Source organism: Eptesicus fuscus, chromosome 7 (genome assembly GCF_027574615.1).
Source record: "Eptesicus fuscus isolate TK198812 chromosome 7, DD_ASM_mEF_20220401, whole genome shotgun sequence".
In the NCBI taxonomy this organism is placed as follows: Eukaryota; Metazoa; Chordata; class Mammalia; order Chiroptera; family Vespertilionidae; genus Eptesicus; species Eptesicus fuscus.
This window is the reverse complement of record NC_072479.1, coordinates 33,101,982-33,125,395: the sequence shown is the minus strand read 5'-3', so window position 1 is coordinate 33,125,395 and position 23,414 is coordinate 33,101,982. Positions and strand designations below refer to the sequence as shown.

The 23,414-nt window shown below is 38.0% G+C and overlaps 1 protein-coding gene and 1 pseudogene across 2 annotated transcripts in view; one reads left to right on the top strand and one right to left on the bottom strand.

Moving 5' to 3' along the window:
• OTOGL (otogelin like) overlaps positions 1-18,124 on the top strand; it is a 143,405-nt gene extending 125,281 nt beyond the window's left edge. For both annotated transcript variants that reach the window (XM_054719732.1, XM_054719731.1), the window contains 7 exons: positions 1,307-1,370; positions 2,784-2,962; positions 3,606-3,710; positions 9,918-10,037; positions 12,396-12,441; positions 17,070-17,149; positions 17,786-18,124. In XM_054719732.1, the coding sequence (XP_054575707.1) occupies positions 1,307-1,370; positions 2,784-2,962; positions 3,606-3,710; positions 9,918-10,037; positions 12,396-12,441; positions 17,070-17,149; positions 17,786-17,986 (795 nt within the window). In that variant the 3' untranslated portion in view covers positions 17,987-18,124. The remainder of the gene's footprint in view (positions 1-1,306; positions 1,371-2,783; positions 2,963-3,605; positions 3,711-9,917; positions 10,038-12,395; positions 12,442-17,069; positions 17,150-17,785) is intronic.
• Positions 5,337-5,450, bottom strand: LOC129149917 (small nucleolar RNA SNORA3/SNORA45 family; annotated as a pseudogene).
• Positions 18,125-23,414: the final 5,290 nt, after the last annotated feature.

The following is a 23,414-nucleotide window of genomic DNA, read 5'->3' as shown; positions in this document are numbered from 1 at the left end:
TATGTAATGACTAAAAGTCATAAAACCTCATTTGAGTTAACATTTATACAACTACTTTACAACTTGTCAAAGCACTATGAAAAGTAGGATATTATTAGCTTATGGGGAATTTACTTTTATATATGAATTTATTTGAATCATTTCTTATGTCAAGAATCAATTCATTTTATTATTGATCTTATGAAAATTAAATCCAGGAAAAGTTGATGCTTAAAATGTAATTCTTAAAACTTTAAGCCTGGTCCTACACTTGAGAGGAATCTAGACCCTTCCTAATAGGGCAAAGTTTGAGTACTGGTCATGACAACAGCTTACTACAGCTAAAGGTTACACAACACCTTCTGTGTGTCTTCCCTATTCTAAGCTCTGTACATATACTGACCCATTTATTTCTCTCAACAATCCTAAAGGTCAGGCAGTATCATTATCCCCACTTTACAAATGGAGTGAGGACCAGACTGACTAAGTAACCTGCCCTCCATATATCACACATCTAGTAAGTAGTAGAGCAAGATCAGCACACGGGCAGTCTTGTTCTTGAGTCTGTGTCATTAAGCACTATATTATACTCTTCTGCTCCTGCTTCATATAACAGCAGCCTTGCTCAGATGCAGACATCAGAGCCTGGACAACTCCTACAGAACAGATCAAGACCATTTCCATCAAGCAAAGTTTCCAGGATTAGCAAACATTTTCTTTTTCTTTTTTAATTTTTTTAAAATATATATATATTTTTTATTGATTTCAGAGGAGAAGGGAGATGGAAAGAGAGATAGAAACATCACTGATGAGAGAGAATCACTGATCGGCTGCTTCCTGTATGCTCTCAACTGTGGGGTGAGCCCACAACCCGGGCATGTGCCCTTGACTGAAATCAAACCTGGGACCCTTCAGTCCGCAGGCCAATGCCCTATCCACTGGGCCAAACTGGCTAGGGCAACAAACATTTTCTTATCTCTGATTACCCACTAGAAGCTTAGAATCAAACAATATTTTACAGCTAGGACAGATAATAAAGATCATCTTATCTGTCTTCACTCACTTAATAGATAAGCAAATTATAAGTTTATGAAGATTAAGTGATCCATGCTCACATTGTTCATTGTGATTTTTTCCCTGAGCTATTAATTAAATGACCACCAGGTTAATCCAAGACTGTTCACCATCAAATATTTATTATGCACCTGCTATGTATCTGACTGTATGGTAGGCAACTTATTAAATATTATATTGTCTGTTTTTTACAGTTGTCATATAAAAAGCCATATAATGTTTTATAATAATAAAAATAATATCTTTCTAATAGGGAGAATTTACTACAATAGACCATAACTTTCAGAGTGACTGTGGATGTGTGCAGTATCTCTGTGGTAACTATGTTTTTTATAACTTTTAAATGCCAGTGAATATTATTGGTATATGTTGTTCACTATTCAGAAATTAAAAATAATTTTCTTTGAAATGGATTACACATTTTAAGCCATTTGCCAAGTTCTGAGTATAAAAATATTATAAATATTATTATATTTCAGTTTCCTCTTTTGTAATACTTCTAAATGCTCTGAGAAGTTTGATAATTGGACAGAAAAGTGAATAGTACTTTTCAGAAGCATCACAGTATGTAAAGTTGATGCTAGGGTTCCTATAAACTTAATTTTAAAAAATATACATCTATAAGTGACAGATTTTTTTTTGCTCACTGTTTTATTATTATTGACTAGATGCCCAGTTCACGGGATTCATGCACTTGTCGGGGGGATAGCCTGAGGGATCGGCCCGCTGCGGGAGCACCACTCATCCCAATCAAGCGGCTGTGGACCCGCCCTCTCAGCAGCGGCTCCCACTGTGGGAGCTCTGCTCATCCTGGTCAGCCAAGCAGCGCTCCCACTGTGGGAGCGCACTGACCACCAGGGGGCAGCTCCTGCGTTGAGCATCTGCTCCCTGGTGGTCAGTGTGCCTCATAGCGACTGGTTGACCAGTTGTTCTGGTCATTCTGCCATTCAGTCACTGGACTTTTATTATATAGGAAGGATGTTAACACTGCAAAGCAGAGAGTTGCTTTTTTCTATGAAATAACAAAACTTCATATTAAGTATTAATAGGTTAATGGAAAATAAAATTTCTGTCCAAGATCTTGAAACTTGTATTTTTATATGAGAGAAGGCTTAATTTCCATGTTGGTGAGGCACAAAGATTTTCTGAACTGATTTCTTCATCACTACCTAGCTTACCCTAACGTGCCACTCTTAATGATATGATAGCACATTGTATCAGTTGCCTTCATCATGAAGTATGATTTAAATGACTGTTTATTTTGCAACACAATAAAATTAAAAATTTATTCTCAAAATAACAATTAAAAAAAATTAAATGTTACAGAATCCCACCATGAAGAGATCTACTATTATTAATTTATATTTTGCCTCCATCTATATCCACTCCCCAAAATTGTCATGTTATGTTTCTGGAAGAGGGAACAATAAGTAGTTTGACAATCTCTTAGGTCTAAAATTCTGGAATCTACTATAAAATATAGTTTTGGAGGAAGTTCAATCAGTGAATAGCAGTTGAGTTTACAGATCAATTTTCTTGTTGTATGTTAAGGAATAAATGTGCTACATTATTAAGTAAACTCTTGAGTTACTAACAACATGTAAAGGTGAAGGTCTATTTTGGTTTTGGAAAAATTGCACATCACAATGAAAACATAGATTTAAATAAAAATTCCATTAAATGATTAATTAAAATATTGTACTTTTTGTTGACTGTTTTTCTTTTCTTAGAAAAAGATGATGTGTGTGTATTTCAAGAAGTATCAGTATTGAATCCTGGCCAATCTATGATAAAGTATTTGGAAGGGGACTTTTGTCATACAATAGAGTGTCTGGAAGAAAAAGATAACTTTACAGGCTTTCACACTCTGAATTTTACAATGGTGAATTGTTCAAAAGAATGTGACATTGTAAGTATTCTTTATAAGTCATTCTGGTGAGAATTAATCAATCTTAAAATGGCAGCTATAAAATTTGAGCTAGGGCAGTGGTCGGCAAACTCATTAGTCAACAGAGCCAAATATCGACAGTACAACTATTGAAATTTCTTTTGAGAGCCAAATTTTTTAAACTTAAACTTCTTCTAACGCCACTTCTTCAAAATAGACTCGCCCAGGTTGTGGTATTTTGTGGAAGAGCCACACTCAAGGGGCCAAAGAGCCGCATGTGGCTCACGAGCCACAGTTTGCCACCCACGGAGCTAGGGAATACTGCATAAGTTAAAAATGTATACTTGAATAGTTCTTCAATAATCTATTAATTTGTAACATATCTACCTATTACAGATTTTTCTTTTCTTGAGCTTCAGAAGTCTTATTATCTACAGCTTACTTAACCTGAAGTTATACCTGCTTGATGAATCTTGGCTGGTAGATGTGAAGATTATAGCGATATAAAGTCAATTCTTCTATGAAGTACTTTAACTTCAACCTTAGAAATGCTTATAGATGTTCTGAGAGAGCATATATTTATGTTGGGAAGCACTTTCAGAGCTAATTAATTATATATTGGTGTTGTTGTGGGGCTTATTCAATGTATTATTATCATACACAGCACCAGGTATATACTCCATCTCCAAGTGATTATGATTGTTGTGGTACCTGCAAAAATGTATCCTGCAAATTTCAAATGGAAAATGGAACATCAGTTATATATGAGGTATGAATTCCTTATTTTCTAAAAATATGTTCATTGGAGGATACTCTTTATGCTACTGCTTTCTGAAGAAGACATTCTTAAATCAAATAAGTTTTCAAAATGCCACAAATACACACAGGGAGTTCTACATACAATAAACATACCCATATACAACATGCTTTTAGTGGACAAGATACAGTTACACTGTAAACTATCTGATACTTCCTGTTGTAAAGAACCATGTTTACAACAGGAAGTATCAGATAGTTTACAGTGTAACTGTAGTTTACAGTTTCTCAAACTTATTTTATAATAGATCTTCATTTTAAAAAATATGTCTTTACTGATTTTAGAGAGAGGAAGGGAGAGGGATAGAGACATAGAAACATCAATGAGAGAGAGACATCAATTCTGCTGCCTCCTTCACGCCCTCCACCAGGGATGGAGCCCATAACTGGGGCATGTGCCCTGAATAGGAATTGAATCGGTGACCTCTTGGTTTATGGGTTGATGCTGGGCTTCATTTTTATTTTTAAATTATATTTTTTATTGATTTCAGAGAGGAAGGGAGAAGAAAAGAGAGATAGAAACATCAATGATGAGAGATAATCATCCATCAGCTGCCTCCTGCATACCCTACACTGGAGATTGAGCCTGCAACCTGGGCATATGCCCTGACCGGGAATGGAACCGTGACCTCCTGGTTCATAGGTCGATGCTCAACCACTGAACCAGCCTGGCATTTTATTTTTATTTGTTTTAGATGTGAGGAATGGGCTTAGAGAAATGCTGATTTCTAATCATTACAAAGAAAAAGAACAATGATATTTTATTTATTCATTTGAATGAAACACTTTAATAGAAATCTGAAATTCAAGATGCCAGCACTTTATTTCAGCTTTTGATGGTTCCAGTGGATATCCTATATAATAAAGAGGTAATATGCAAATTGACCATCACTCCAACAAACAAGATGGCTACTCCCATGTGGTCAAAGATGGCTGCCCCATGTGGACACAAGATGGCTGCCACAAGATGGCCAGCAGGGGAGGGCAGTTGTGGGCAATCAAGCAAGCAGGGGAGAGCAGTTGGGGGGGGGGGGACCAGGCCTCCAGGGGAGGGCAGTTGGGCATGACCAGGCCTGCAGGGGAGGGCAGTTGGGGCCAATCAGGCCTGCAGGGGAGGACAGTTAGGGGTGACCAGGCCAACAGGGGAGGGCAGTTAGGGGCAATTGGGCCAGCAGGGGAGCAGTTAGGTGTTGATCAGGCTAGCAGGGGAGTGGTTGCGGGATGATCAGGTTAGCAGGCAGAAGTGGTTAGGGGCAATCAGGCAGGCAGGCAGGTGAGCAGTTGGGAGCAAGCAGTCCTGGATTGTGAGAGGGATCCCAAATTGGAGAGGGTGCAGGCTGGGCTGAGGGACACACACACCCCCATATATGAATTTCGTGCACCGGGCCTCTAGTATAAGAATAAAGATTTAGGCCATTTGACAAATTTCATTTTTTTTATTTTTATTTTATTTTATTTATTTATTTTATTTTTTTCTAGAATAGAGAAAAGGGTTATAACACACTGTGGCAGGTACCAACTCCCTAATGGGTATGAGGGAAGGTGACAGACAACCCATTCCATCTAGGAGCTGGGAAGCCTATGTTTCTGATCTGGGCACTACCGGGGCACTTCCGGCCCATGTCAGTGAATCAAGACCAGCAGATTCTCTCCGAGAACTCTAGCACACCAGGACAATAGGACAAATTTCATTTTTTAAAAAATTTTAGTTTTTAAAACATTTTTAATCCTCACTGGAGAATAGTTTTTATTGCTTTTAGAGAGAGGGAGGGAGGGAGAAAGAGAGAGAGAGAGAGAAGAGAGAGAGAGAGAGAGAGAGAGAGAGAGAGAGAGAGAGAGAGAAATGTCAATGTGAGGAGAAACATCAATCAGTTGCCTCCAGGGGATTGAACCTGCAACTTAGGTATGTGCCCTGACCTGGAATCAAACCAGCAACATTTTTGGTGCATGATTTGATGCTCCAACCAATGGAGCCACCAGACACCAGACCAGGGCAACAAATATGCTATACTACATCTTTATACAAAAAATAATTATTATTCAGAATTCCCCCTTTATCTCATGATAACTCTATATAGGTTTGCAGACTGACTTACTTCTTCCCTAGAATTTTTAATGAAACTCTATAATTTTATTAGTAGTATGATCAGATTTAGGAAGGTCACAAATTGTGTTTATAATTTATCTGAAGCTAATTCCAATTTATTATTGCTATCATTACATTTCTTCCATTAATAGTTTAATTATCTGTAGATATTATTTCTGGTGTTCTTAATTACATGGGATTACTCACATATCCAAAATAAAATATTTTTTCTATCCTGTACATTTTATTAAATATGAAAAATGAACAATTATGTTTTTATACCATAGCCTATTGTTTTACAATTATGGGAAAAATAGTGTTATTGATTTATGTTATTTTGTTGTTATTGTTTACCTGTTTATCCTAGCAATATTTTTGTTTTCTAATATATATTTTTAAAAGAGGGAGTCTTAAAAAAGGAAGCTTACAAAATGATTAGGAGACAGAGGTGACAGTGAGAGAAAAGGAATCAGAGAATACTGGAAAAAATATAGTAATTGGGGGATTTTAATAAAAGGACAACATAAACTCTATAGATATTGTTAATCTAGGAAGCATTGGTGTATGTAATTAATATTCATGGTGGTATTCTTGAAATGTAAATAAAAGATTAAACTATGTTCAGAATATTTTTTTGAGAACACAAGCAATGCAATATAGGTAAATATACATAATTCTTGGCTTTTTCCAAGGTAAGCTTTAGTTCTCTAGAAATCTAATTTCTATGGAACAACTCATTTTTTTCCCAACAAATAAGATATTACTGTGTTTCTTGAATTTTAATATTTTATTTTCTTTTACACCCAGACTTCTAGATTTTTTCCAATTAAGATTCAAAGAAGACCAAAGCCATTCATAAACTAAAATAAAATTTAGAAAAAGGAAGTTAGTTAAAATTCTTTACTGGTACACAAGAAATCTTCAAGCCAGAGTTTGACTAACATCTTAAAATCCAGACTATAAAAATATACATCAACAACTATAGCACAATTAGAGGCCCAGTGCACGAAATTCATGCATGGGTAGGGTTGCTAGTGGCTGCTGGCTGCTGGTTGGTGCCTCCCTTCCCTAGCCACTGGCTGCTGACCAGGGCCTACCTTCCCTGGTGGCCAGCTGCTGGCCAGGGTCTTCCTTCATTCCATGCCACCACCTGGTGGTCAGCGCACATCATAGCAAGTGATTGAACTCCAGGACAATCGAACTCCTCAGGGGACACTTTGCATATTAGGCTTTTATATATATAGATATATATATATATAGATAATCCTATCTAATAAAAGAATAATATGCAAATTAACCATCACTCCGCCACACCACCAGCCACGCCCACCAGCCAATCAGGAGTGAGTATGCAAATTAACCCCAACCAAGATGGCTGTGGCCACTGAGCGAGCAGGAGGGAGGCTTGGGTTTCCCTGGCAATGGAGGAAGCCAAACTTTCCGCACACCCTGGCCAGCCGAGGCCTCCACTCTAGGCTACAAAGTTTCAATTATAGAAGATAAATAAATCCCAACAGAAATGGTGGCAGCCACAGAGCTGGAGAGAGCAGGAGGCTAGAGTTGCCCCCGGCGATGGAGAAAGCCAAGCTTTCCACACACCCTGGCCTGTCTTGGCCTCTGCTTAAGGCTACAAAGTTTCATTTATAGAAGATAAATAAATCCCAACAGAAATGGCTGCCGCCACGGAGCAAGTAGGAGGCTTGGCTCCACTCCAGGCTATAAAGTTTCAATTGTAGAAGATAAATAAATCCCAGATACCAGGGCCTCTGCTTGGGTAGCAGGGGGGCATGGCCAGCCTGCAAACAACCACAGGCCCCTCGCCCAGGCTGCCCCATGCCTCAAGGGAACCCCCACCCTGATCTGGGACACCCTTCAGGGCAAACCAGCCGGCCCCCACCCATGCACCAGGCCTCTATACTATCTAATAAAATAGTAATATGCAAATTGACCATCACTCTAACACACAAGATGGCTGCCCCCATGTGATCAAAGATCCTGCCCCCATGTGGACACAAGATGGCTACCACAAGATGGCCAGCAGGGGAGGGCAGTTGGGAGGGACCAGGCCTGTAAGGGAGGGCAGTTGTGGGCGATCAGGCCAGCAGGGGAGGGAAATTGGAAGGGACCAGGCCTGTAAGGGAGGGCAGTTGGGGGCTATCAAGCCTGCAGGGAAGGGCAGTTAGGGGTGACCAGGCCGGCAGAGGAGGGAAGTTGGGGGCGACCGGGCCTGCAGGGAAGGGCAGTTAGGGGGGACCCAGGCCTGCAGGGGAGAGCAGTTGCGGGGGGACCAGGCCTGCAGGGGAGGGCAGTTAGGGGTGACCAGGCCTGCAGGGGAGGGTAGTTAGGGGTGACCAGGCATGCAGGGTAGGGCAGTTAGGGGCAAACAGGCTGGCAGGGGAGCAGTTAGACATCAATCAGGCTGGCAGGGGAGTGGTTAGGGGGTGATTAGGCTGGCAGGCAGAAGTGGTTAGGGGCAATCAGGAAGGCAGGCAGGCGAGCCATTGGGAGCCAGCAGTCCTGGATTGTGAGAGGGATGTCCTACTGCCTGTTTAGGCCCGATCCCACCAGGACAATCGGACAACTCTCAAGGGGTCCCAGATTGGAGAGGGTGCAAGCTGAGCTGAGGGACACCCCCCCTCGTGCACAAATTTCGTGCACTGGGCCTCTAGTTATGTAATAAATATGTTTAGCAGACTTTCTTTCTTTCTTTTTGTTTTTTTTTTGTTTTGTTTGTTAATCCTCAGGGCCTGGTGCACAAAAATTGTGCACAGGTAGGGTCCTTAGGCCTGGCCAGTGATCAGGGCTGATCTGTTGGGTGACTGGCAGGCAATCAGGGAGGCCGACCCTGCCCACTTGCTGGCCATCCCTGCCCCCTACCGCTGCCAGTCACCTCCCTCTGTGGGGCAACCAGTGGGGCAATTGGGGTGACCCCATTGGCACCTGCTTTGGCTGGCCTGGTGCCGCCTGCTCTCCAGCCCTGCCCCCCACCACTGCCACTTGCCTCCCTCTGCTGGGCAACTGGCGGGGTGATTGGGGGCCCCTGTTGGCACCTGCCTTGGCCAGCCTGGGGTCTGCAGGCTGAGGGTAGCTCCTGCATTGAGCGTCTGCCCCCTGGTGGTCAGTGCACATCATAGCGACTGGTCATTCTGTCGGTCGGTCGTTCCACCGTTCAGTTGATTTGCATATTAGGCTTTTATTATACAGGATAATTATGTAATAAATATGTTTAGTAGACTTTCTTTTTGTTTTTTGTTTTTTTGTTTGTTTGTTAATCCTCACATGAAGATATTTTTCCATTGATTTTTAGAGAGAGTGGAAGGGAGGGGGAAGAGAGAAACATCGATTTGAGAGAGAGAGAGAGAGAGACCTGACCAGGGCTGGGGATGAAGCCTGCAAGTGAACCAGTATTGAACCTGGGACCCTTCAGTCCCTGGGCCGATGCTCTACCCACTGAGCAATTCAGCTAGTGCTAGCAGACTTTATTTCTAAATAGGAATTCTGACATCAGGAATGAAATAAAGTTATTATGTTTAAAAGTTAAAAGACTAGGAATAGATTTTAAAATAGCCATAAGGTATACAAAACTAGAACCACAAGTCAATAATTACTATCATTTGAAGATTTTTAAATATTTTGCTGACAAGGGAGTGGAAGGAAGAATAAACAAATCTCAAGAAAGGAGGTGTATTACATAATATGATTTGTTTTTTTATAATTAGTGAGGGAAATAGGAGAGCAAGACATTTGACACTTGATCAAATTAGATAATTTTGTAGTAAAAACAAATACCTTTTGCTTCTTTACTCCCTATTGTTTTACTTCACATTTGCATCTCAGTTCTAGTATGAAACCAAACACACACACACACACACACACACACACACACACACACACACATACCATGCATGTATTTTAATCATTTAAGTTAGATTTGTGGACATTTCCAGAAGGACATTTTATGACTCAAAAAGCTTTCTGCATCATGCCTTTTGATTCAGTAGGATAGGAAATATTTTACTTCAGAAATTTAGCAGAATTCAATAGTAAAACAGTTACTTTCTCTTTTATTTTTAGGAAGGGAGTATGTGGCACCATAACTGTACCACATATGAATGTGTCAAGACTGATGAAGGAACAATGATTCTGAACTACAGTATGGTCTGCCCCCCTTTTAATGAGACTGAATGCAAAATGGTTTGTACTTTGTTATATTTAAGAAAATTTAGTATTAATTAGAATTTAGAAAATAGTGTGTTTTCCAAGGTCATACATACATTTTAGCTTGTTTATTTTGGTGAGTGTTTTATTTTTATGTGTACATAAAAGTGCTATTATATTTCCTCAGTTTTCCATTTTGAATTATATATGGTATTCCAAATAATTTTCACTCTCCCTGAATAGACATTATGCTATTTCTGGGTTTTTAATATGTAGATAAAGGATTATTGAAAAATCATTTGATCACCTAGCCTCTTTCTCAATAATGATCAATAAACGAATCAATCAGAGCTTGAATGATTTTCTCTTTCTTAAACACACAGCCAGATTTATGATGTAATTCACTTTTTAAAAAATATATATTTTATTGATTTTTTACAGAGAGGAAGGGAGAGGGAGAGAGTTAGAAACGTCAATGAGAGAGAGACATTGATCAGCTGCCTCCTGCACACTCCCTACTGGGTATATGCCCACAACCAAGGTACATGCCCTTGACCAGAATCGAACCTGGGACCCTTGAGTCCACAGGACGACTCTCTATCCACTGAGCCAAACCAGTTAGGGTTAATTCACTTCTTAATGCATGCTGGTCTAAGTGAAATTTGTCTTAGCTCCTCTGAGCATAGGCCACTGTGGAACTAAGCACATGTCATAGCTGGGCCTTCAGTTTTGTGCTCCCAATTCCTTATTCTTTCAGATTTTTAAAAGTGATACAATTTTCCCCCCTTTATATTTCTAACTTTGAAGGTTGCTGAAACAACTTTCTATTCTATGTGAAAGTAATACAATTAAAAAAAATGATGACTGTAGCTTTAATTATTTAATAGGGAATAATCCCTAATGAAAGGTAAGCTTTGCTCTGTTGTGTGGGGCAATATTTTCTAAGTGTAGAGAAATAGCAGTCTCACTTATATTTTTCAAAATGTCCTCTTTTAGTAATGTCCTCTTTTAGTAATAACTCGCTAGCTGGCTAGGTAGATAACATATGTACTAAAGTAATAGAATTTCAGGTCTGGAAAGAATCTTAGACACCATCTTAATACACAGATTTTAAAATTTGAATTGTAATTATCAAGTTACTAAAAGCAACTAGAAACTTACCATAATAATTCTAAAAGATAATAAAATTTTCTTAAGTTATCCTTAGGCAGAAGCCATTCTGAAGTAGAGATTTTTTAAAAATAGTAAAATATTACAGAAAAAGATACACCACTTTAACATTCAATTATATTCAGAAACTCAGTCTAGTCTTTTAGAGTAGATTATATTATTTTGAGGAGTTGAAAAATATAATGGTCTCTACTGATAAGACATTTTTTTTTTTTTGTATTTAAAAATTTGGGCTGATGCCATGTTGGTCTCAGCCCTTCTGCTAGCAGATGTAATAATAAATTTATAATTCTTAAAAAAATAAAGTTTTGTAGTGTTCTTTTTTCCCCCCAATTTCTTTATTGATTAAGGTATCACATATTTGTCCTCATGCCCCCATTCCCATCCCACATCCCTCCCCACACATGTCCCCACCCCCTGTTGTCCCCAACCACTGGTTAGGCGCATATGCTTGCACACAAGTCCTTTGGTTGATCTCTCCCCTTTACCCCCACCCTCCTCTACCCTCCCTCTGAGGCCCGACAGTCTGATCCATGCCTCCTTGTTTCTGGGTCTGTTCTTGTTCATCAGTCTATGTTGTTCATTATTTCCACTAGATGAGTGAGATCATGTGCTATTAGAAATACACTTATGAGAACTGAATGTGAGACAAGCAATAATAGTTATGCTGACAGGCAAATGGATCAGTCTGTAGTGAGTTTCTTTCTGGGCCAACAGTTCTTTTGAGACCCAATTACAATGTCCAACAGTTCCTTATGTGTACATGTCAGCACTGACATTACAGTTCTGGATGGTGGAGAAATGGTGGTAATGCAGGTCCGACTCTCTCTGGTTTGGTCCTGGGCAACCTGCAGTGATGCACAGCTGCTAACTGCTAGTATGGGAAGACCAAGTCAGCGTCTTCCATCTCTGGACTGCTTCTATTCTGTCTTCATGGCTGGAGTAGTCCTGTCGATTCCTCTCTGTTCTTTTAAGGAAGTTAATCTTTTTACACTCTGATATTACAAATAAAGAAATAACGTTTTAAACACACGCTCCTAAATTTTTTTACTAAAGGAATTCTTTTTTTTTAAGGAATTCTTATTAGTAGTTAAATTCTAATCATTTTCCTATATAGTACTTTGTGATACTTAATAAAAATATCAAGAGAGTTAATTTTCTATTTCTAGTCCAAGAGGAAATAAACAAACACTGTGAATTTTGACTTTTCTCCTCTTTTCCTAGAATGAAGGAGTTGTAAAGCTTTATAATGAAGGCTGTTGCAAGATCTGTAAGTGAAGACATATTACATTGATTAATTTGATAGATTAGTTTTAATTGTCCTATGATTTTTCTTGTAAAATTTAGTTCCTATGACATGTGGAGGAAAACAAATTGTACAATACATATTAAATGTTTTTGTGTTATGGCTGATTACTTTGTAATTTAGTCTTCATTGAATAACATGTTTCTTTAGATAAATTTTAATTTAAATATTAGAAATTTCTTTATTGTTGCATTTCCCCAAAAGTATTGTGTAGGATTCTAATGGGTTTAAGTTTAAAAGTGCTCTGTGGTCAGATTTACTTGGAACATGTGGAACTATGCAAGAGTAAGTAGGCTACGATGAGAAGGTCATTGTGACTCCAATAAGGGCAAAGTGCAGTATTTTCCAAACCTATTGGGACAAGTCTATGGTTCTGTGTGATACATTTGAGAAATGCTAATTTAATGAGTACATTTAAATCCTATATGTAAAACTTCCCAATAATTATTTTGATAAAGTTATGTACACACAATATATGTTATATTAGTTCAAATGATAAGGTTTATTTCATAGCAACTTTTTAAAATGTATTTTTATTGATTTAAGAGAGGAAGGGAGACAGAGAGAGAGAGAAATATCAATGATAAGAGAGAATCATTGATCAGCTGCCTCCTACATACTCCACCTTGGGTATCAAGACGAAACCAGGGCATGTGCCCTGATTGGAATAGAACCATGACCTCCAGCTCCGTAGGTCAATGCTCAACCACCGAGCCACACCAACCAGGGCTCATAGTAATTTTTAATGATTTTAAGGACTGAAATAGAACAGAGAGGTATTAATGCAGCCATTTTTCTTTTCTTTTTTCTTTTTAAAGTGTTTATGACTTTCTCAAGATAAAATAGGAGTTTTAAGGTTAGAATGGCAGTTTTTATTTACATAGTATGTAAATCTGAGACACACAAACTTACCACAACAAAGAGTTCAACATAAGATGACCTGACATCTAATGTGACATTGTATTCGTTTGCTAATCTATATATATAAAAGGCTAAGCGACAACTGCATTCGAAACAACCGAATGGATGACCGAACAGGCTGTGTGGGTCACCAGGCTGGCAGGGGTTAGTGAGGGATGACCGAACGACTGAGCAGCAGGCTGCGTGGGGCGACCAGGCTTGCACAAGGGGACAGTTGGGGGTGACCAGGTTGGCAGGTGGGAGGCAGTGAGGGGCGACCAAACAACTGAGCAGCAGGCTGTGTGGGGCAACCAGGCCGGCAGGGGGGTTAGTGAGGGGCGACCAAATGACCAAACAGTAGGCTACGTGGGGTGACCAGGTCAGCAGGGGGATTAGTGAGGGGTGGCCAAACGACTGAGCAGCAGGCTGTGTGGGGCGACCAGGCCCGCAGAGGGGGGCAGTTGGGGTTGACCGGGCCAGCAGGGGGGGCAGTAAGGGGCGACCAGGCTGGTGGGGGGTGCAGTTAGGGGTGACCAGGCCGGGGGCAGTTGGGGGTGACCAGGCCAGCAGGGGGGCAGTTAGGGGTGATCAGGCAGGCATGCAGGTGAGTAGTTAGGAGCCAGTGGTCCCAGATTGTGAGAGGGATGTCCGACTGCCAGTTTAGACCCGATCCCTAGGCAGTCGGACCTCCCCTGAGGGGTCCTGGATTGGAGAGGGTGCAGGCTGGGCTGAGGGGGACCCCCCCCCATGCACGAATTTCGTGCACTGGGCCTCTAGTGCTGTTATAACAGTGCCACAAGCTGGGTGACTTAGACATGTATCATCTCACAGTTCTGGAGGTTAGGAGTCCAAAATAAAGAGGTCCATGGGGTTGGTTCCTTCTGAGGACTTGAGGGAAAGATCTGCTGCAGGCCTCTCTCCTTAGCTGGGTTCTTCTTGTATGTGTATCTATCTCCAAATTCCCCCTTTTTATAAGGACAGGAGTCAGATTGGAATGGGGCCTACCCTAATGACCTCATTTTCACTTGATTACCTCTGTAAAGACTCCATCTCCAAATAAGGTGATTTCTGAGGCTCATAGGAATATTTCAACCCATAACAGTTTTTATTGCTGGGACTTTTGTAAATAGGATAATGCCACTTACACCTCTTTAATTACTGGGGGTCTTAGACACACACTAATTAAATTTTTTTCTGTTAGAAAATAAGTAGTTTTTAATTCAGTATTTTATGAATTATATGTAAAATAATGTATATATAGTAGTCATTGTATCAGGAACCCAAGGAATGAAATTAGGCTCCAGAATCTGAGGAAGTTTATATTTTTATGACTTCACTTCTTTTTCCTCTGCTTCTTCAGTCTAGACTCTTCTTTAGGTATGCGATATAGGAGTAGAATCATATAGCAAATGTGAAGAGCTTAGATTCTGTAACTCCATGTTAATTATTAGAGAAGTGAGTACACTTATGTTATCTGAGGGTGGACAGGAGATCTGTGTGACTGACCGTATTAGTACTATTTATTGCCTGTCACACATAGACACTCTATTAAGCCCATTGCAGACCAGTACTACAACTAATCTTCATAAGTTCCGAGAGCTAGATGGGAAGATAGGGATGGCTCCCCCTATAGAAAAGAAAATGAAGGTTCAGAAAAGTTGATCCCACTCATCAGTAATAGATTAAGGGCTGGTCCCGGGGCCTTTCAATTCTGCTAAGCTCTTTGAAGCTGCAGAATAGTAAAAAAGCCACCTCAGTTTTTCCTATCTGATGAGTAAGGACTTGTAAGGAAGTTTCAGCTTTGGTATCAGAGAACCCTTGTCTGCAGTCTTTGCTTTTGTGTGACCAGGCTATACCAGAGAGACTGTGGGTATTGGATACTATCACAGGTGCTGTGCTAAACAAAATGTGTTACAATAAAGTCTCTGAGAATGAATAGGAATGCTTCTTGGTACAAACAAATTTATGCTGTCTAACTAAATTGATGCTGTCCCAATTTCATTCATCGAATGAATTGACTTATCAAACCAATTTTTACTGAGTGCCTACCACACACCAGACAGTCTTTTAGCACTGGGACTGTGATAGTGAATGAAACAGTATCTGTATGCATAGTGCATATTATCAAGAAGTGGAAGAAACAATGAACACATAAATATATATTATTATGTCAGGTAGTGATGAGTGATGTAAAGAAAAATAGTGCAGAATAAAAGGGATGGAGAGTGAAGGGAACTGGTTGCTAACTTAAGGGAATCATTAAAGAAGGCCTCTGTAAGGAAGTGTCATTTGAATGGAGACTGAATGTCTGCCAGAAGAAGGAAGAGTTGAAAGCAAAGGAAACAGCAGGTGTGGCTATAGCACAGGGATGAAAGTGATAGAAAGAAGAGGGTAAGGTACCTTATAGGGGATGTTAAAGATGTTCTCTTTCTAAACAATTATTCTTAAACTTGCATGAAGTTACGACTGAGTGAAAGCACTATAAGGTACAAACAGCCTGACCTCTGTCACCAACACTGAGCCTTGGGCCACACTATATAGGTGAGAGATCAGGGAAAGGAGAAAGAACAAGCATAGGAGAGAGAGGAGGAGCCACAGTGAGACAGAGGAAAACCAAAGTGGCTGTTCTAGAAGCCAAGTGTAGAGAGTGTATCAAGAAGAAGAGAGTGATGAACTGGGTCAAATACTACTGCAAAGTCAAATAGAATGAGAACTGAGATGTGACCTTGAATTTCGCAATTTAACGGTCAAGGGTAACCTTGAGGAGGACAGTTTAATTTAAGGTAATCTTTACTTGAACCAGCATAGCTTAGCTTTGACATACTTTACATGTTGGGATTTCACAGAATTACTTAATTAAAAAATAATGTTGTGACTAAAATCATTTGAAAACTGGAGATCTAAACCCAGCCTTTTGCAAACAAGGTAAATCAGCGGAATGACAAAACAAGTTAGTATCAGAGCAAAAAAACCTTGGATGTTTGCAGCCTGATTCAGAGTTATATCTACTACATACAGTGTGAAATAAATATTCTTGGTGTATTGCCAAGTGATAATCCATCACCCACACAGAGGCATATCAATATGCCATTAATTAATAGAAAGTGTTTTCATTTGAACTCCTAAGAGATCTTTTCAGAACCATCAAATCAAATTAGCCATCACTCATCCATACATTTAAACATGGTTGATAAATAGTTCAATTACATTCATGCTTGATATTTTATTAATATACATTAGGATAATGTGGTTTTAAATCTATTAGTTTTTAATTTCAAAATAAATTTATGTATACTAGTATATGTATAGATGCCTTAATTATTTATGTGTATATTTACTTTTAGATACCATGTAATAAACATTTTATCTATTTATCTATATACCACACAGAGGTTGGTACATACTATACAGTTAGCTGTACTGTATGTGTACAATATTTTTGATTTGTGAATCTGGTAATTATTCTGACAATAAGGTAAAGAGAAGTTTGAAGGTAGAGAAAATAGATAATCTATTTAGATGGTGAAAATAAATATTGAACATAAAATATGAGGGAAATTTTAAATATCTCTTAATATAGGAATATATTTTATGTAAACATATCAATTTTCAATATATTCATATGTTAACTGAATTAAGAAACAATTTGGCATGAGCCTTTTAATGAATAAATACATTCTATATTTTATCAGGTAAACGAGAAGAAAGAATATGCCAGAAAGTGATTATCAAATCAGTTATAAGGAAACAGGACTGTATAAGTCAAAGCTCTGTAAGTGGAAAAATATCATTTGTTACATAAAGGGCATGTGTCTTTCCAAAGTATATGTATCGCAGCACTAATAAGTTTGTAAGCCAACAAAATGCTAACATAACATTTAGCTTTGAGATTATTCTTGAATTCTAATATTAAAATATTCTGTGAAGAAGTGTGAATTATTCTTAGCATAAGTAGTCAAAAGTTCTGAAGTGATAACTGCAATCCAGAGAGATGGAAATTAAATCTAAATATATTTGACTATGTATTTTCTTAACTATGCAATTTTACTCAGCAAAAATAGTCCTGGTTCTAACTTTACCTCCTTTAATATGACCCATACAATTCCACAGTCTACTTGAGCCATGATATAATATGGGTTACAATAGACTCATTAGATTATGATTAATATATTGCAGGCGCCTGTCTAGTTATGTGAGCACGTTTCAAAATTTCTGTCAGCATTGCTGTCCTAGGCATCACCGTGGAACTAAGTTACTGAATTTCAACCTGGTATGCTATGCAATCTTTTAACACAGAGAAGCTTGAGAGTTAAAGTGATAAGAAAGCCTTGCTTTCATTTGACTTAGTAAAATCAAGTAACCAGATTTTTAAATTTTACGAGTTTTTTCTCATCATCTCGCCTTACAGATAAATGTTGCATCTTGTGATGGAAAATGCCCATCTGCTACCATATATAACATCAACATTGAGAGCCATCTAAGATTCTGTAAGTGTTGTCGTGAGAATGGAGTGCGGAATCTGACTGTGCCCCTGTACTGTTCGGGAAATGGCACCGAGATCATGTACACGCTCCAGGAACCTATAGACTGCACATGCCAGTGGAATTAGACTTGTGGATTCCAAGAACTCTATGCAACATCACCAATCAAATGGAGTTAACTTTCAGCACTGTTATTTAGGCACTGGGCAGATTTATACTGTTTATTGATAATGTACTTTTCAGACTATTGGGATATAGAAATTAACAAAAATATACACACTTTCCATGGAAAATTAGATGTATTAATTTACTGTATTTTAGAGAAGTAAATTATTTTAAGTTGTTCAGCTGAAATACTATACATATCATTGCAACATGCTAAAAACCTGAGATATGCTCATTAAGCAGGTTATTTTGCAGAATTCTTGAAGTTTCATTCAGTAGTCATTTTTTGATATTCTGGTAAATGTAATCAGTTAACATTGGTATCTGGATAGTCATAAAGGGTGGTATGCCTAGAGACAGATCATAGAACTATAGGATTTTAGTTTTTTAAAAACTTGAATAGATATTAGGGGTATTACTGCAAATTCCCCTCATTTTGCAGGTCTAGCAGATAACCAGAGAAGCTGGTGACTCGTACAAATTAATTCAGTATAACGATGTATTGGATTCATGTTAATAGTTGGGTTAAGTCTAGATCTTTACTATTCCAGTCCTATGTTCTTTTCTCTTGGATGGTACAGTAAGGTGTCTACCACAGAATCTTTTCTTCTTTAAGAGTTAGCCTTGCATAGAATTAAGAATTTTAAATTCAATGCTTTTACAAAAAAAGAAAACACAATGCCACACATTCCTATGTATATACATTCACTTAATAGTTATCCCAGTAATAAGTAATGGGGAAATGTAGCATCAGTTCCTAAATAGAGGAGGGATATCTTGGGCTTTTATTTTTTTATACCATTAAAACTATTATTAAATATGTTGTTACTACTTAACATTTAGTTAGCTATTTACTATCTCATGCACCTCTGATTTTTGAGATGTATTTGCATACTACTGAAGTTACACGCTTTTTGCTTCTCATGCTGCTGCTTTGCCAATGAAGAATGAGATAAAATTATTTGAATGTATTAATAATTCTATAACAGAATGCTGCACTTTTTACATACAGATTATTGACATATGCAAGGAATATATCCTGAGATCTTTGCAAATGTCAAACTTCTTTGACATTTATAGTACATAATTGTCTGAGTTTCCTTGTATGTAAAAAGGAGGGAATACCCTAGTTGGTATTATTATCGTGAGGACCTAATGAAGTCAAACAGCAACAAGAGAACAGTAAAGTTGCATTGAAAAGCAGATGCGGGGCCTGATCGTCTAGGCTCAGATATGAGCTAGGTGATTTCTTTGGTTTTGAGATCATGCTTCCCCCCAAAATTGCAACTTATTAGATATTTTGGATCTCCAGGGTTACTTAGAAATGGGTGAAAGAATGAAATGAACATCTACAAAGTCCCAGTGTCTACTGTATATAAAAAAATTGATTTTTTCTTATTTGTACTTAATATAAGGGTTTCATCTAGATATTAACATTTCAATATTCTTTGACCCCTATTAATATATAGACTGAATCAAATGCTTTTGGTTAAAATAAATTAACATTTTGCTGAAGAAAAACTGTTATGTACCTCAAATGAGCACATAATACTGTATACTGTCTACCACACATTTTTTTTTATTTTCATGCTCTATAAAATATTTATTAAATTAAAAACAACAAGTCATCTTTAAACTTATTTGTGGGAAAAGGAGCAACATTCTCCGAGAACTTCATAAACATTCTCAAATGCAGGAAAAATATATTGAGCACCTGCTACCAGTATGTGCCAGACACATTGTAAGCTCTGAGGACATAGGCAAATAAAAAGGACACAGTGCTCATACTCACACAATTTACAGTCTCGTAAGAAAGTAGGCATCTGATAGATAAACAGCTGTGAGAAAGTGCAGAAAGACAGACCAAACCTTTTTGGAATGTAGTATATGATAAAGGTGGCCCTCAAATCAGCAGAGGAATACAAATGAACTTTCCATAAATGGTGTTGAAACAACTGGATTGTAACTTGGACAGAGAGAAATTAGGATTCATACATCCACCGACATCAGGCTAAATTCTAAACACATCAGAAGTTTAAATGTGAAAAAGAAAAAGGAAAAAGAGAGTAGAAGTTCTAAAGAAAATTGGAATAATTCATTATAACCTTAGAGTGGGGAAAGCCATTCTAATTCTGACTCAATATCCAGAAGCCCAAAAGAAAGGATTGGTAAGTTTAATAAGAAAACTGAAAACAGATAACAAATTCTATCATGACCAAAAACGTCATGCAATCGAAAGAAAATGTAAAACAAAAGCATAATATTTGTAATGTATCACTGATAAAGGCTAATCTTCCTATATATAAAGATCTCCTAAAAAATAACAACCTAAATCCTTTAACAATGAAAAGAGATAACAATAATTTTAGTAAAAGCATTTCAAATTTAATCTACACTGAAATGCAATTTCTCACCTAGTCACAATTTAGAAATTTAATTATATTTTTTCTCTGATTTTTCAAGGTGTAAGGATAGTGGATCTTCTCCTTTGGATATAAAGTCCTTATAGTCAGTCAGGGTTTAGCTCTGTTTCTCTATCCTTGTCCCTCCGTCCAAGATACTTTCTTCATCAAAGTTTCTCAGTAAAAGTTAGTGAACTGAAATTATTCAGTATGTTAAAGATGCTGATAATCTCATGTAGAAAAAAGTTTCATCCATTCCAGCACACTTGTTAACAAATCTACCAGCAAAGCCATGAACTTAATGGGCCAGAACTCTGAATTACTTCACAACCATCCCCACCCCGGAGATGAAGATCTGTTTCTCAACATGACATCTGCATTTTAGTCCATACCAATGGATATAGATAAATCCAATTTCTAATCTTAGGTTCTGAAGTACAGCCAATAACACTTTATTAAACATACCATTCTCACTCAAAGTAAATCAATTTGGATTGATTTGGACAATTAAATATTTTCATAAAAGAGCTATTGTAATAACTACTTTTCATATTGTATGAATGAATATGCTACAAAGATCATACCACAAGTATTCAGGAAATTTTACCTTGTAGAAAAGGTCAATCTTAGTTACTGAACAAAAACCAGTCTTTTTGGCATCACATTTAAGAAACCAAATACAGCCGGTTTGGCTCAGTGGATAGAGCGTCGGCCTGCGGACTGAAGGGGTCCCAGGTTCGATTCCGGTCAAGGGCATGTACCTTGGTTGCGGGCACATCCCCAGTAGGGGGTGTGCAGGAGGCAGCTGATGGATGTTTCTCTCTCATCGATGTTTCCAACTCTCTATCCCTCTCCCTTCCTCTCTCTAAAAAAAATCAATAAAATATATATTTAAAAAAAAAAGAAAGAAACCAAATACAAATGAAAAAAAAAATGCTGCTAATCCATCTTTTATTTTCTTTCTCTTATAACTTATGCCAGCAAAATAGAGCTTTGGGAATTCCATAACAACAGTGGCTTTCCATTAAGTAGTGTTAGAAATATGACTTACTTTAATTACATATCAGCTTATGAAAATGTTACTTTTGTGAGAAAATTTTGAGTAAAATGTCTTCTTTGAAAGAAGTAATTAAAAAAGAACTGTAAGAACAAGAAATACAAGACAATAAAAGACAAAAAAACAAAACAAAAAACCCAAAACCCAGTACCATTAATTTATACAAGTTAGAAGATTTAAGGAAGACTATTTTTATGTTGGTCTTTAATTTTGAAGTTCTGTTCCATTTTAACCTTAAAACAGTAAACTTTGCCACACTCTGGAATGTGACAAATCTTGTTACTCTAAAGGGTAAAGCATAAAGAAAGATCTCAAATACATTGCAAATGACTGAAAAAGACCCTGGAGTTCCAAGCAGAACCAGAAGGGCTTTTATAGTAATCTTGTAAATCATGCCTGAGTTTTGCCTGAGTGACATGACTCATGTTGAAATTTCTATTTGCTGTTCCCCAAAACATTTAAAAATCTTTACAATGTGGTAAGTCCCAAGGGCCACCTAGAAAAGGGAAAAGACAGAGTTTTATAATATCCCTTGAACAAGTATTTATTAAAAATATTTTTTGAGTGCCTACTACGTAAGATATCACAATTGGCTCCTTGAGTAATGTGAAGTCTTACTTTCAGGGAGATTACAATCTGTTAAAGATACTAAAATGCTAAGCGAAATAAGCCAGTCAGAGAAAGATAAGTATCACATGATCTCACTCATATGTGGAATCTAATGAACCAAATAAACTGATGAACAAAATAGATCCAGAGAGAGAAGCACAGAACAGACTATTGAACTTCAAAGGGAAGGCAAGGAGGGAGGGTAGGTGGATGGGAAGAGATCAACCAAAGAACTTGTATGCATATATATGCATAACCCATGGACACTGACAATAGGGTGATGAAAGCCTGGGGCAGGGAGCATGGACAGGCTAGAAGTCAAGGGGGGGGAGAAGGGGACATATGTAATGCTTTCAACAATAAAGATTAAGAAAAAGATACTAAGATGTTCACAGATAATTCTATGAAAAATAGAATGCAATGAGCCATCATTAGCACCATTAAATGCCACAAAAGAAAAGAGGAGGGGATGTGACTCTTGTTAGGGGAACACAGGAAAAATTTCATGAAAAAGATGAAATAGGAGAAAAACAGAGTGAACTGAAAATGCATGACATGAACTGAAAATGTGCCAGAGGACTTCAAACGTAGGAATTAGGGAGGCTGAAGAGCCATTGAAGACTTTGAGATTAGGAAAGTAACATTATCTGAACAGACCTTTAGGGAAGATTACTCTGAAGAAAGTTGAAAATGAATTAAAGTAGGGAAAAACTAGAGATAGGGAGACCTGTTTTAGACCAATCTAATAAGAAGGAATGTCAGGTATCTAGACATTATACTGTGAATTATAATAGTTATATATTTGGACTTCTTTCCTCTATGGGCAGGGAAGTGCTACTAAACCCCTTGGAATTTCCTAAGGGATGAGAGCAACAAAGGTGTCTTTTGTTATGTTAATGAGACAATTTTCTGACCACTTCTAAGGATGGAGGCTGGTTGACAAAAAAGGGCCCACAATGAGAATCAAGGACTGGAACTTTTAGAACCACCTTGACCTCCAAGGAGAGGAGAAGGTTTGGAGGTTGAATTAATCTGCAGTAATCAATGATCTACAAAAGAGAGCATCCAAAACCCCCAAATGGACGGGGTTTGTAGACCTTCTGGTTGGTGAACAAATGAAAATGCCTGGAGAATGGCCCACTTAGAGAGAGCATGGAAGCTCTGCACCCTTTTCCCACATACCTTGTCCTATGCACCTCTTCCATTTGGCTGTTCCTTTTATAAGAAACCAGTAATCTAGTAAGTAAATAGGTTTCCTGAGTTCTGTGAGTCACTCTAACAAATTAAGCAACCCAAGGATGGGGTTGGGAACCTCCAATCGAT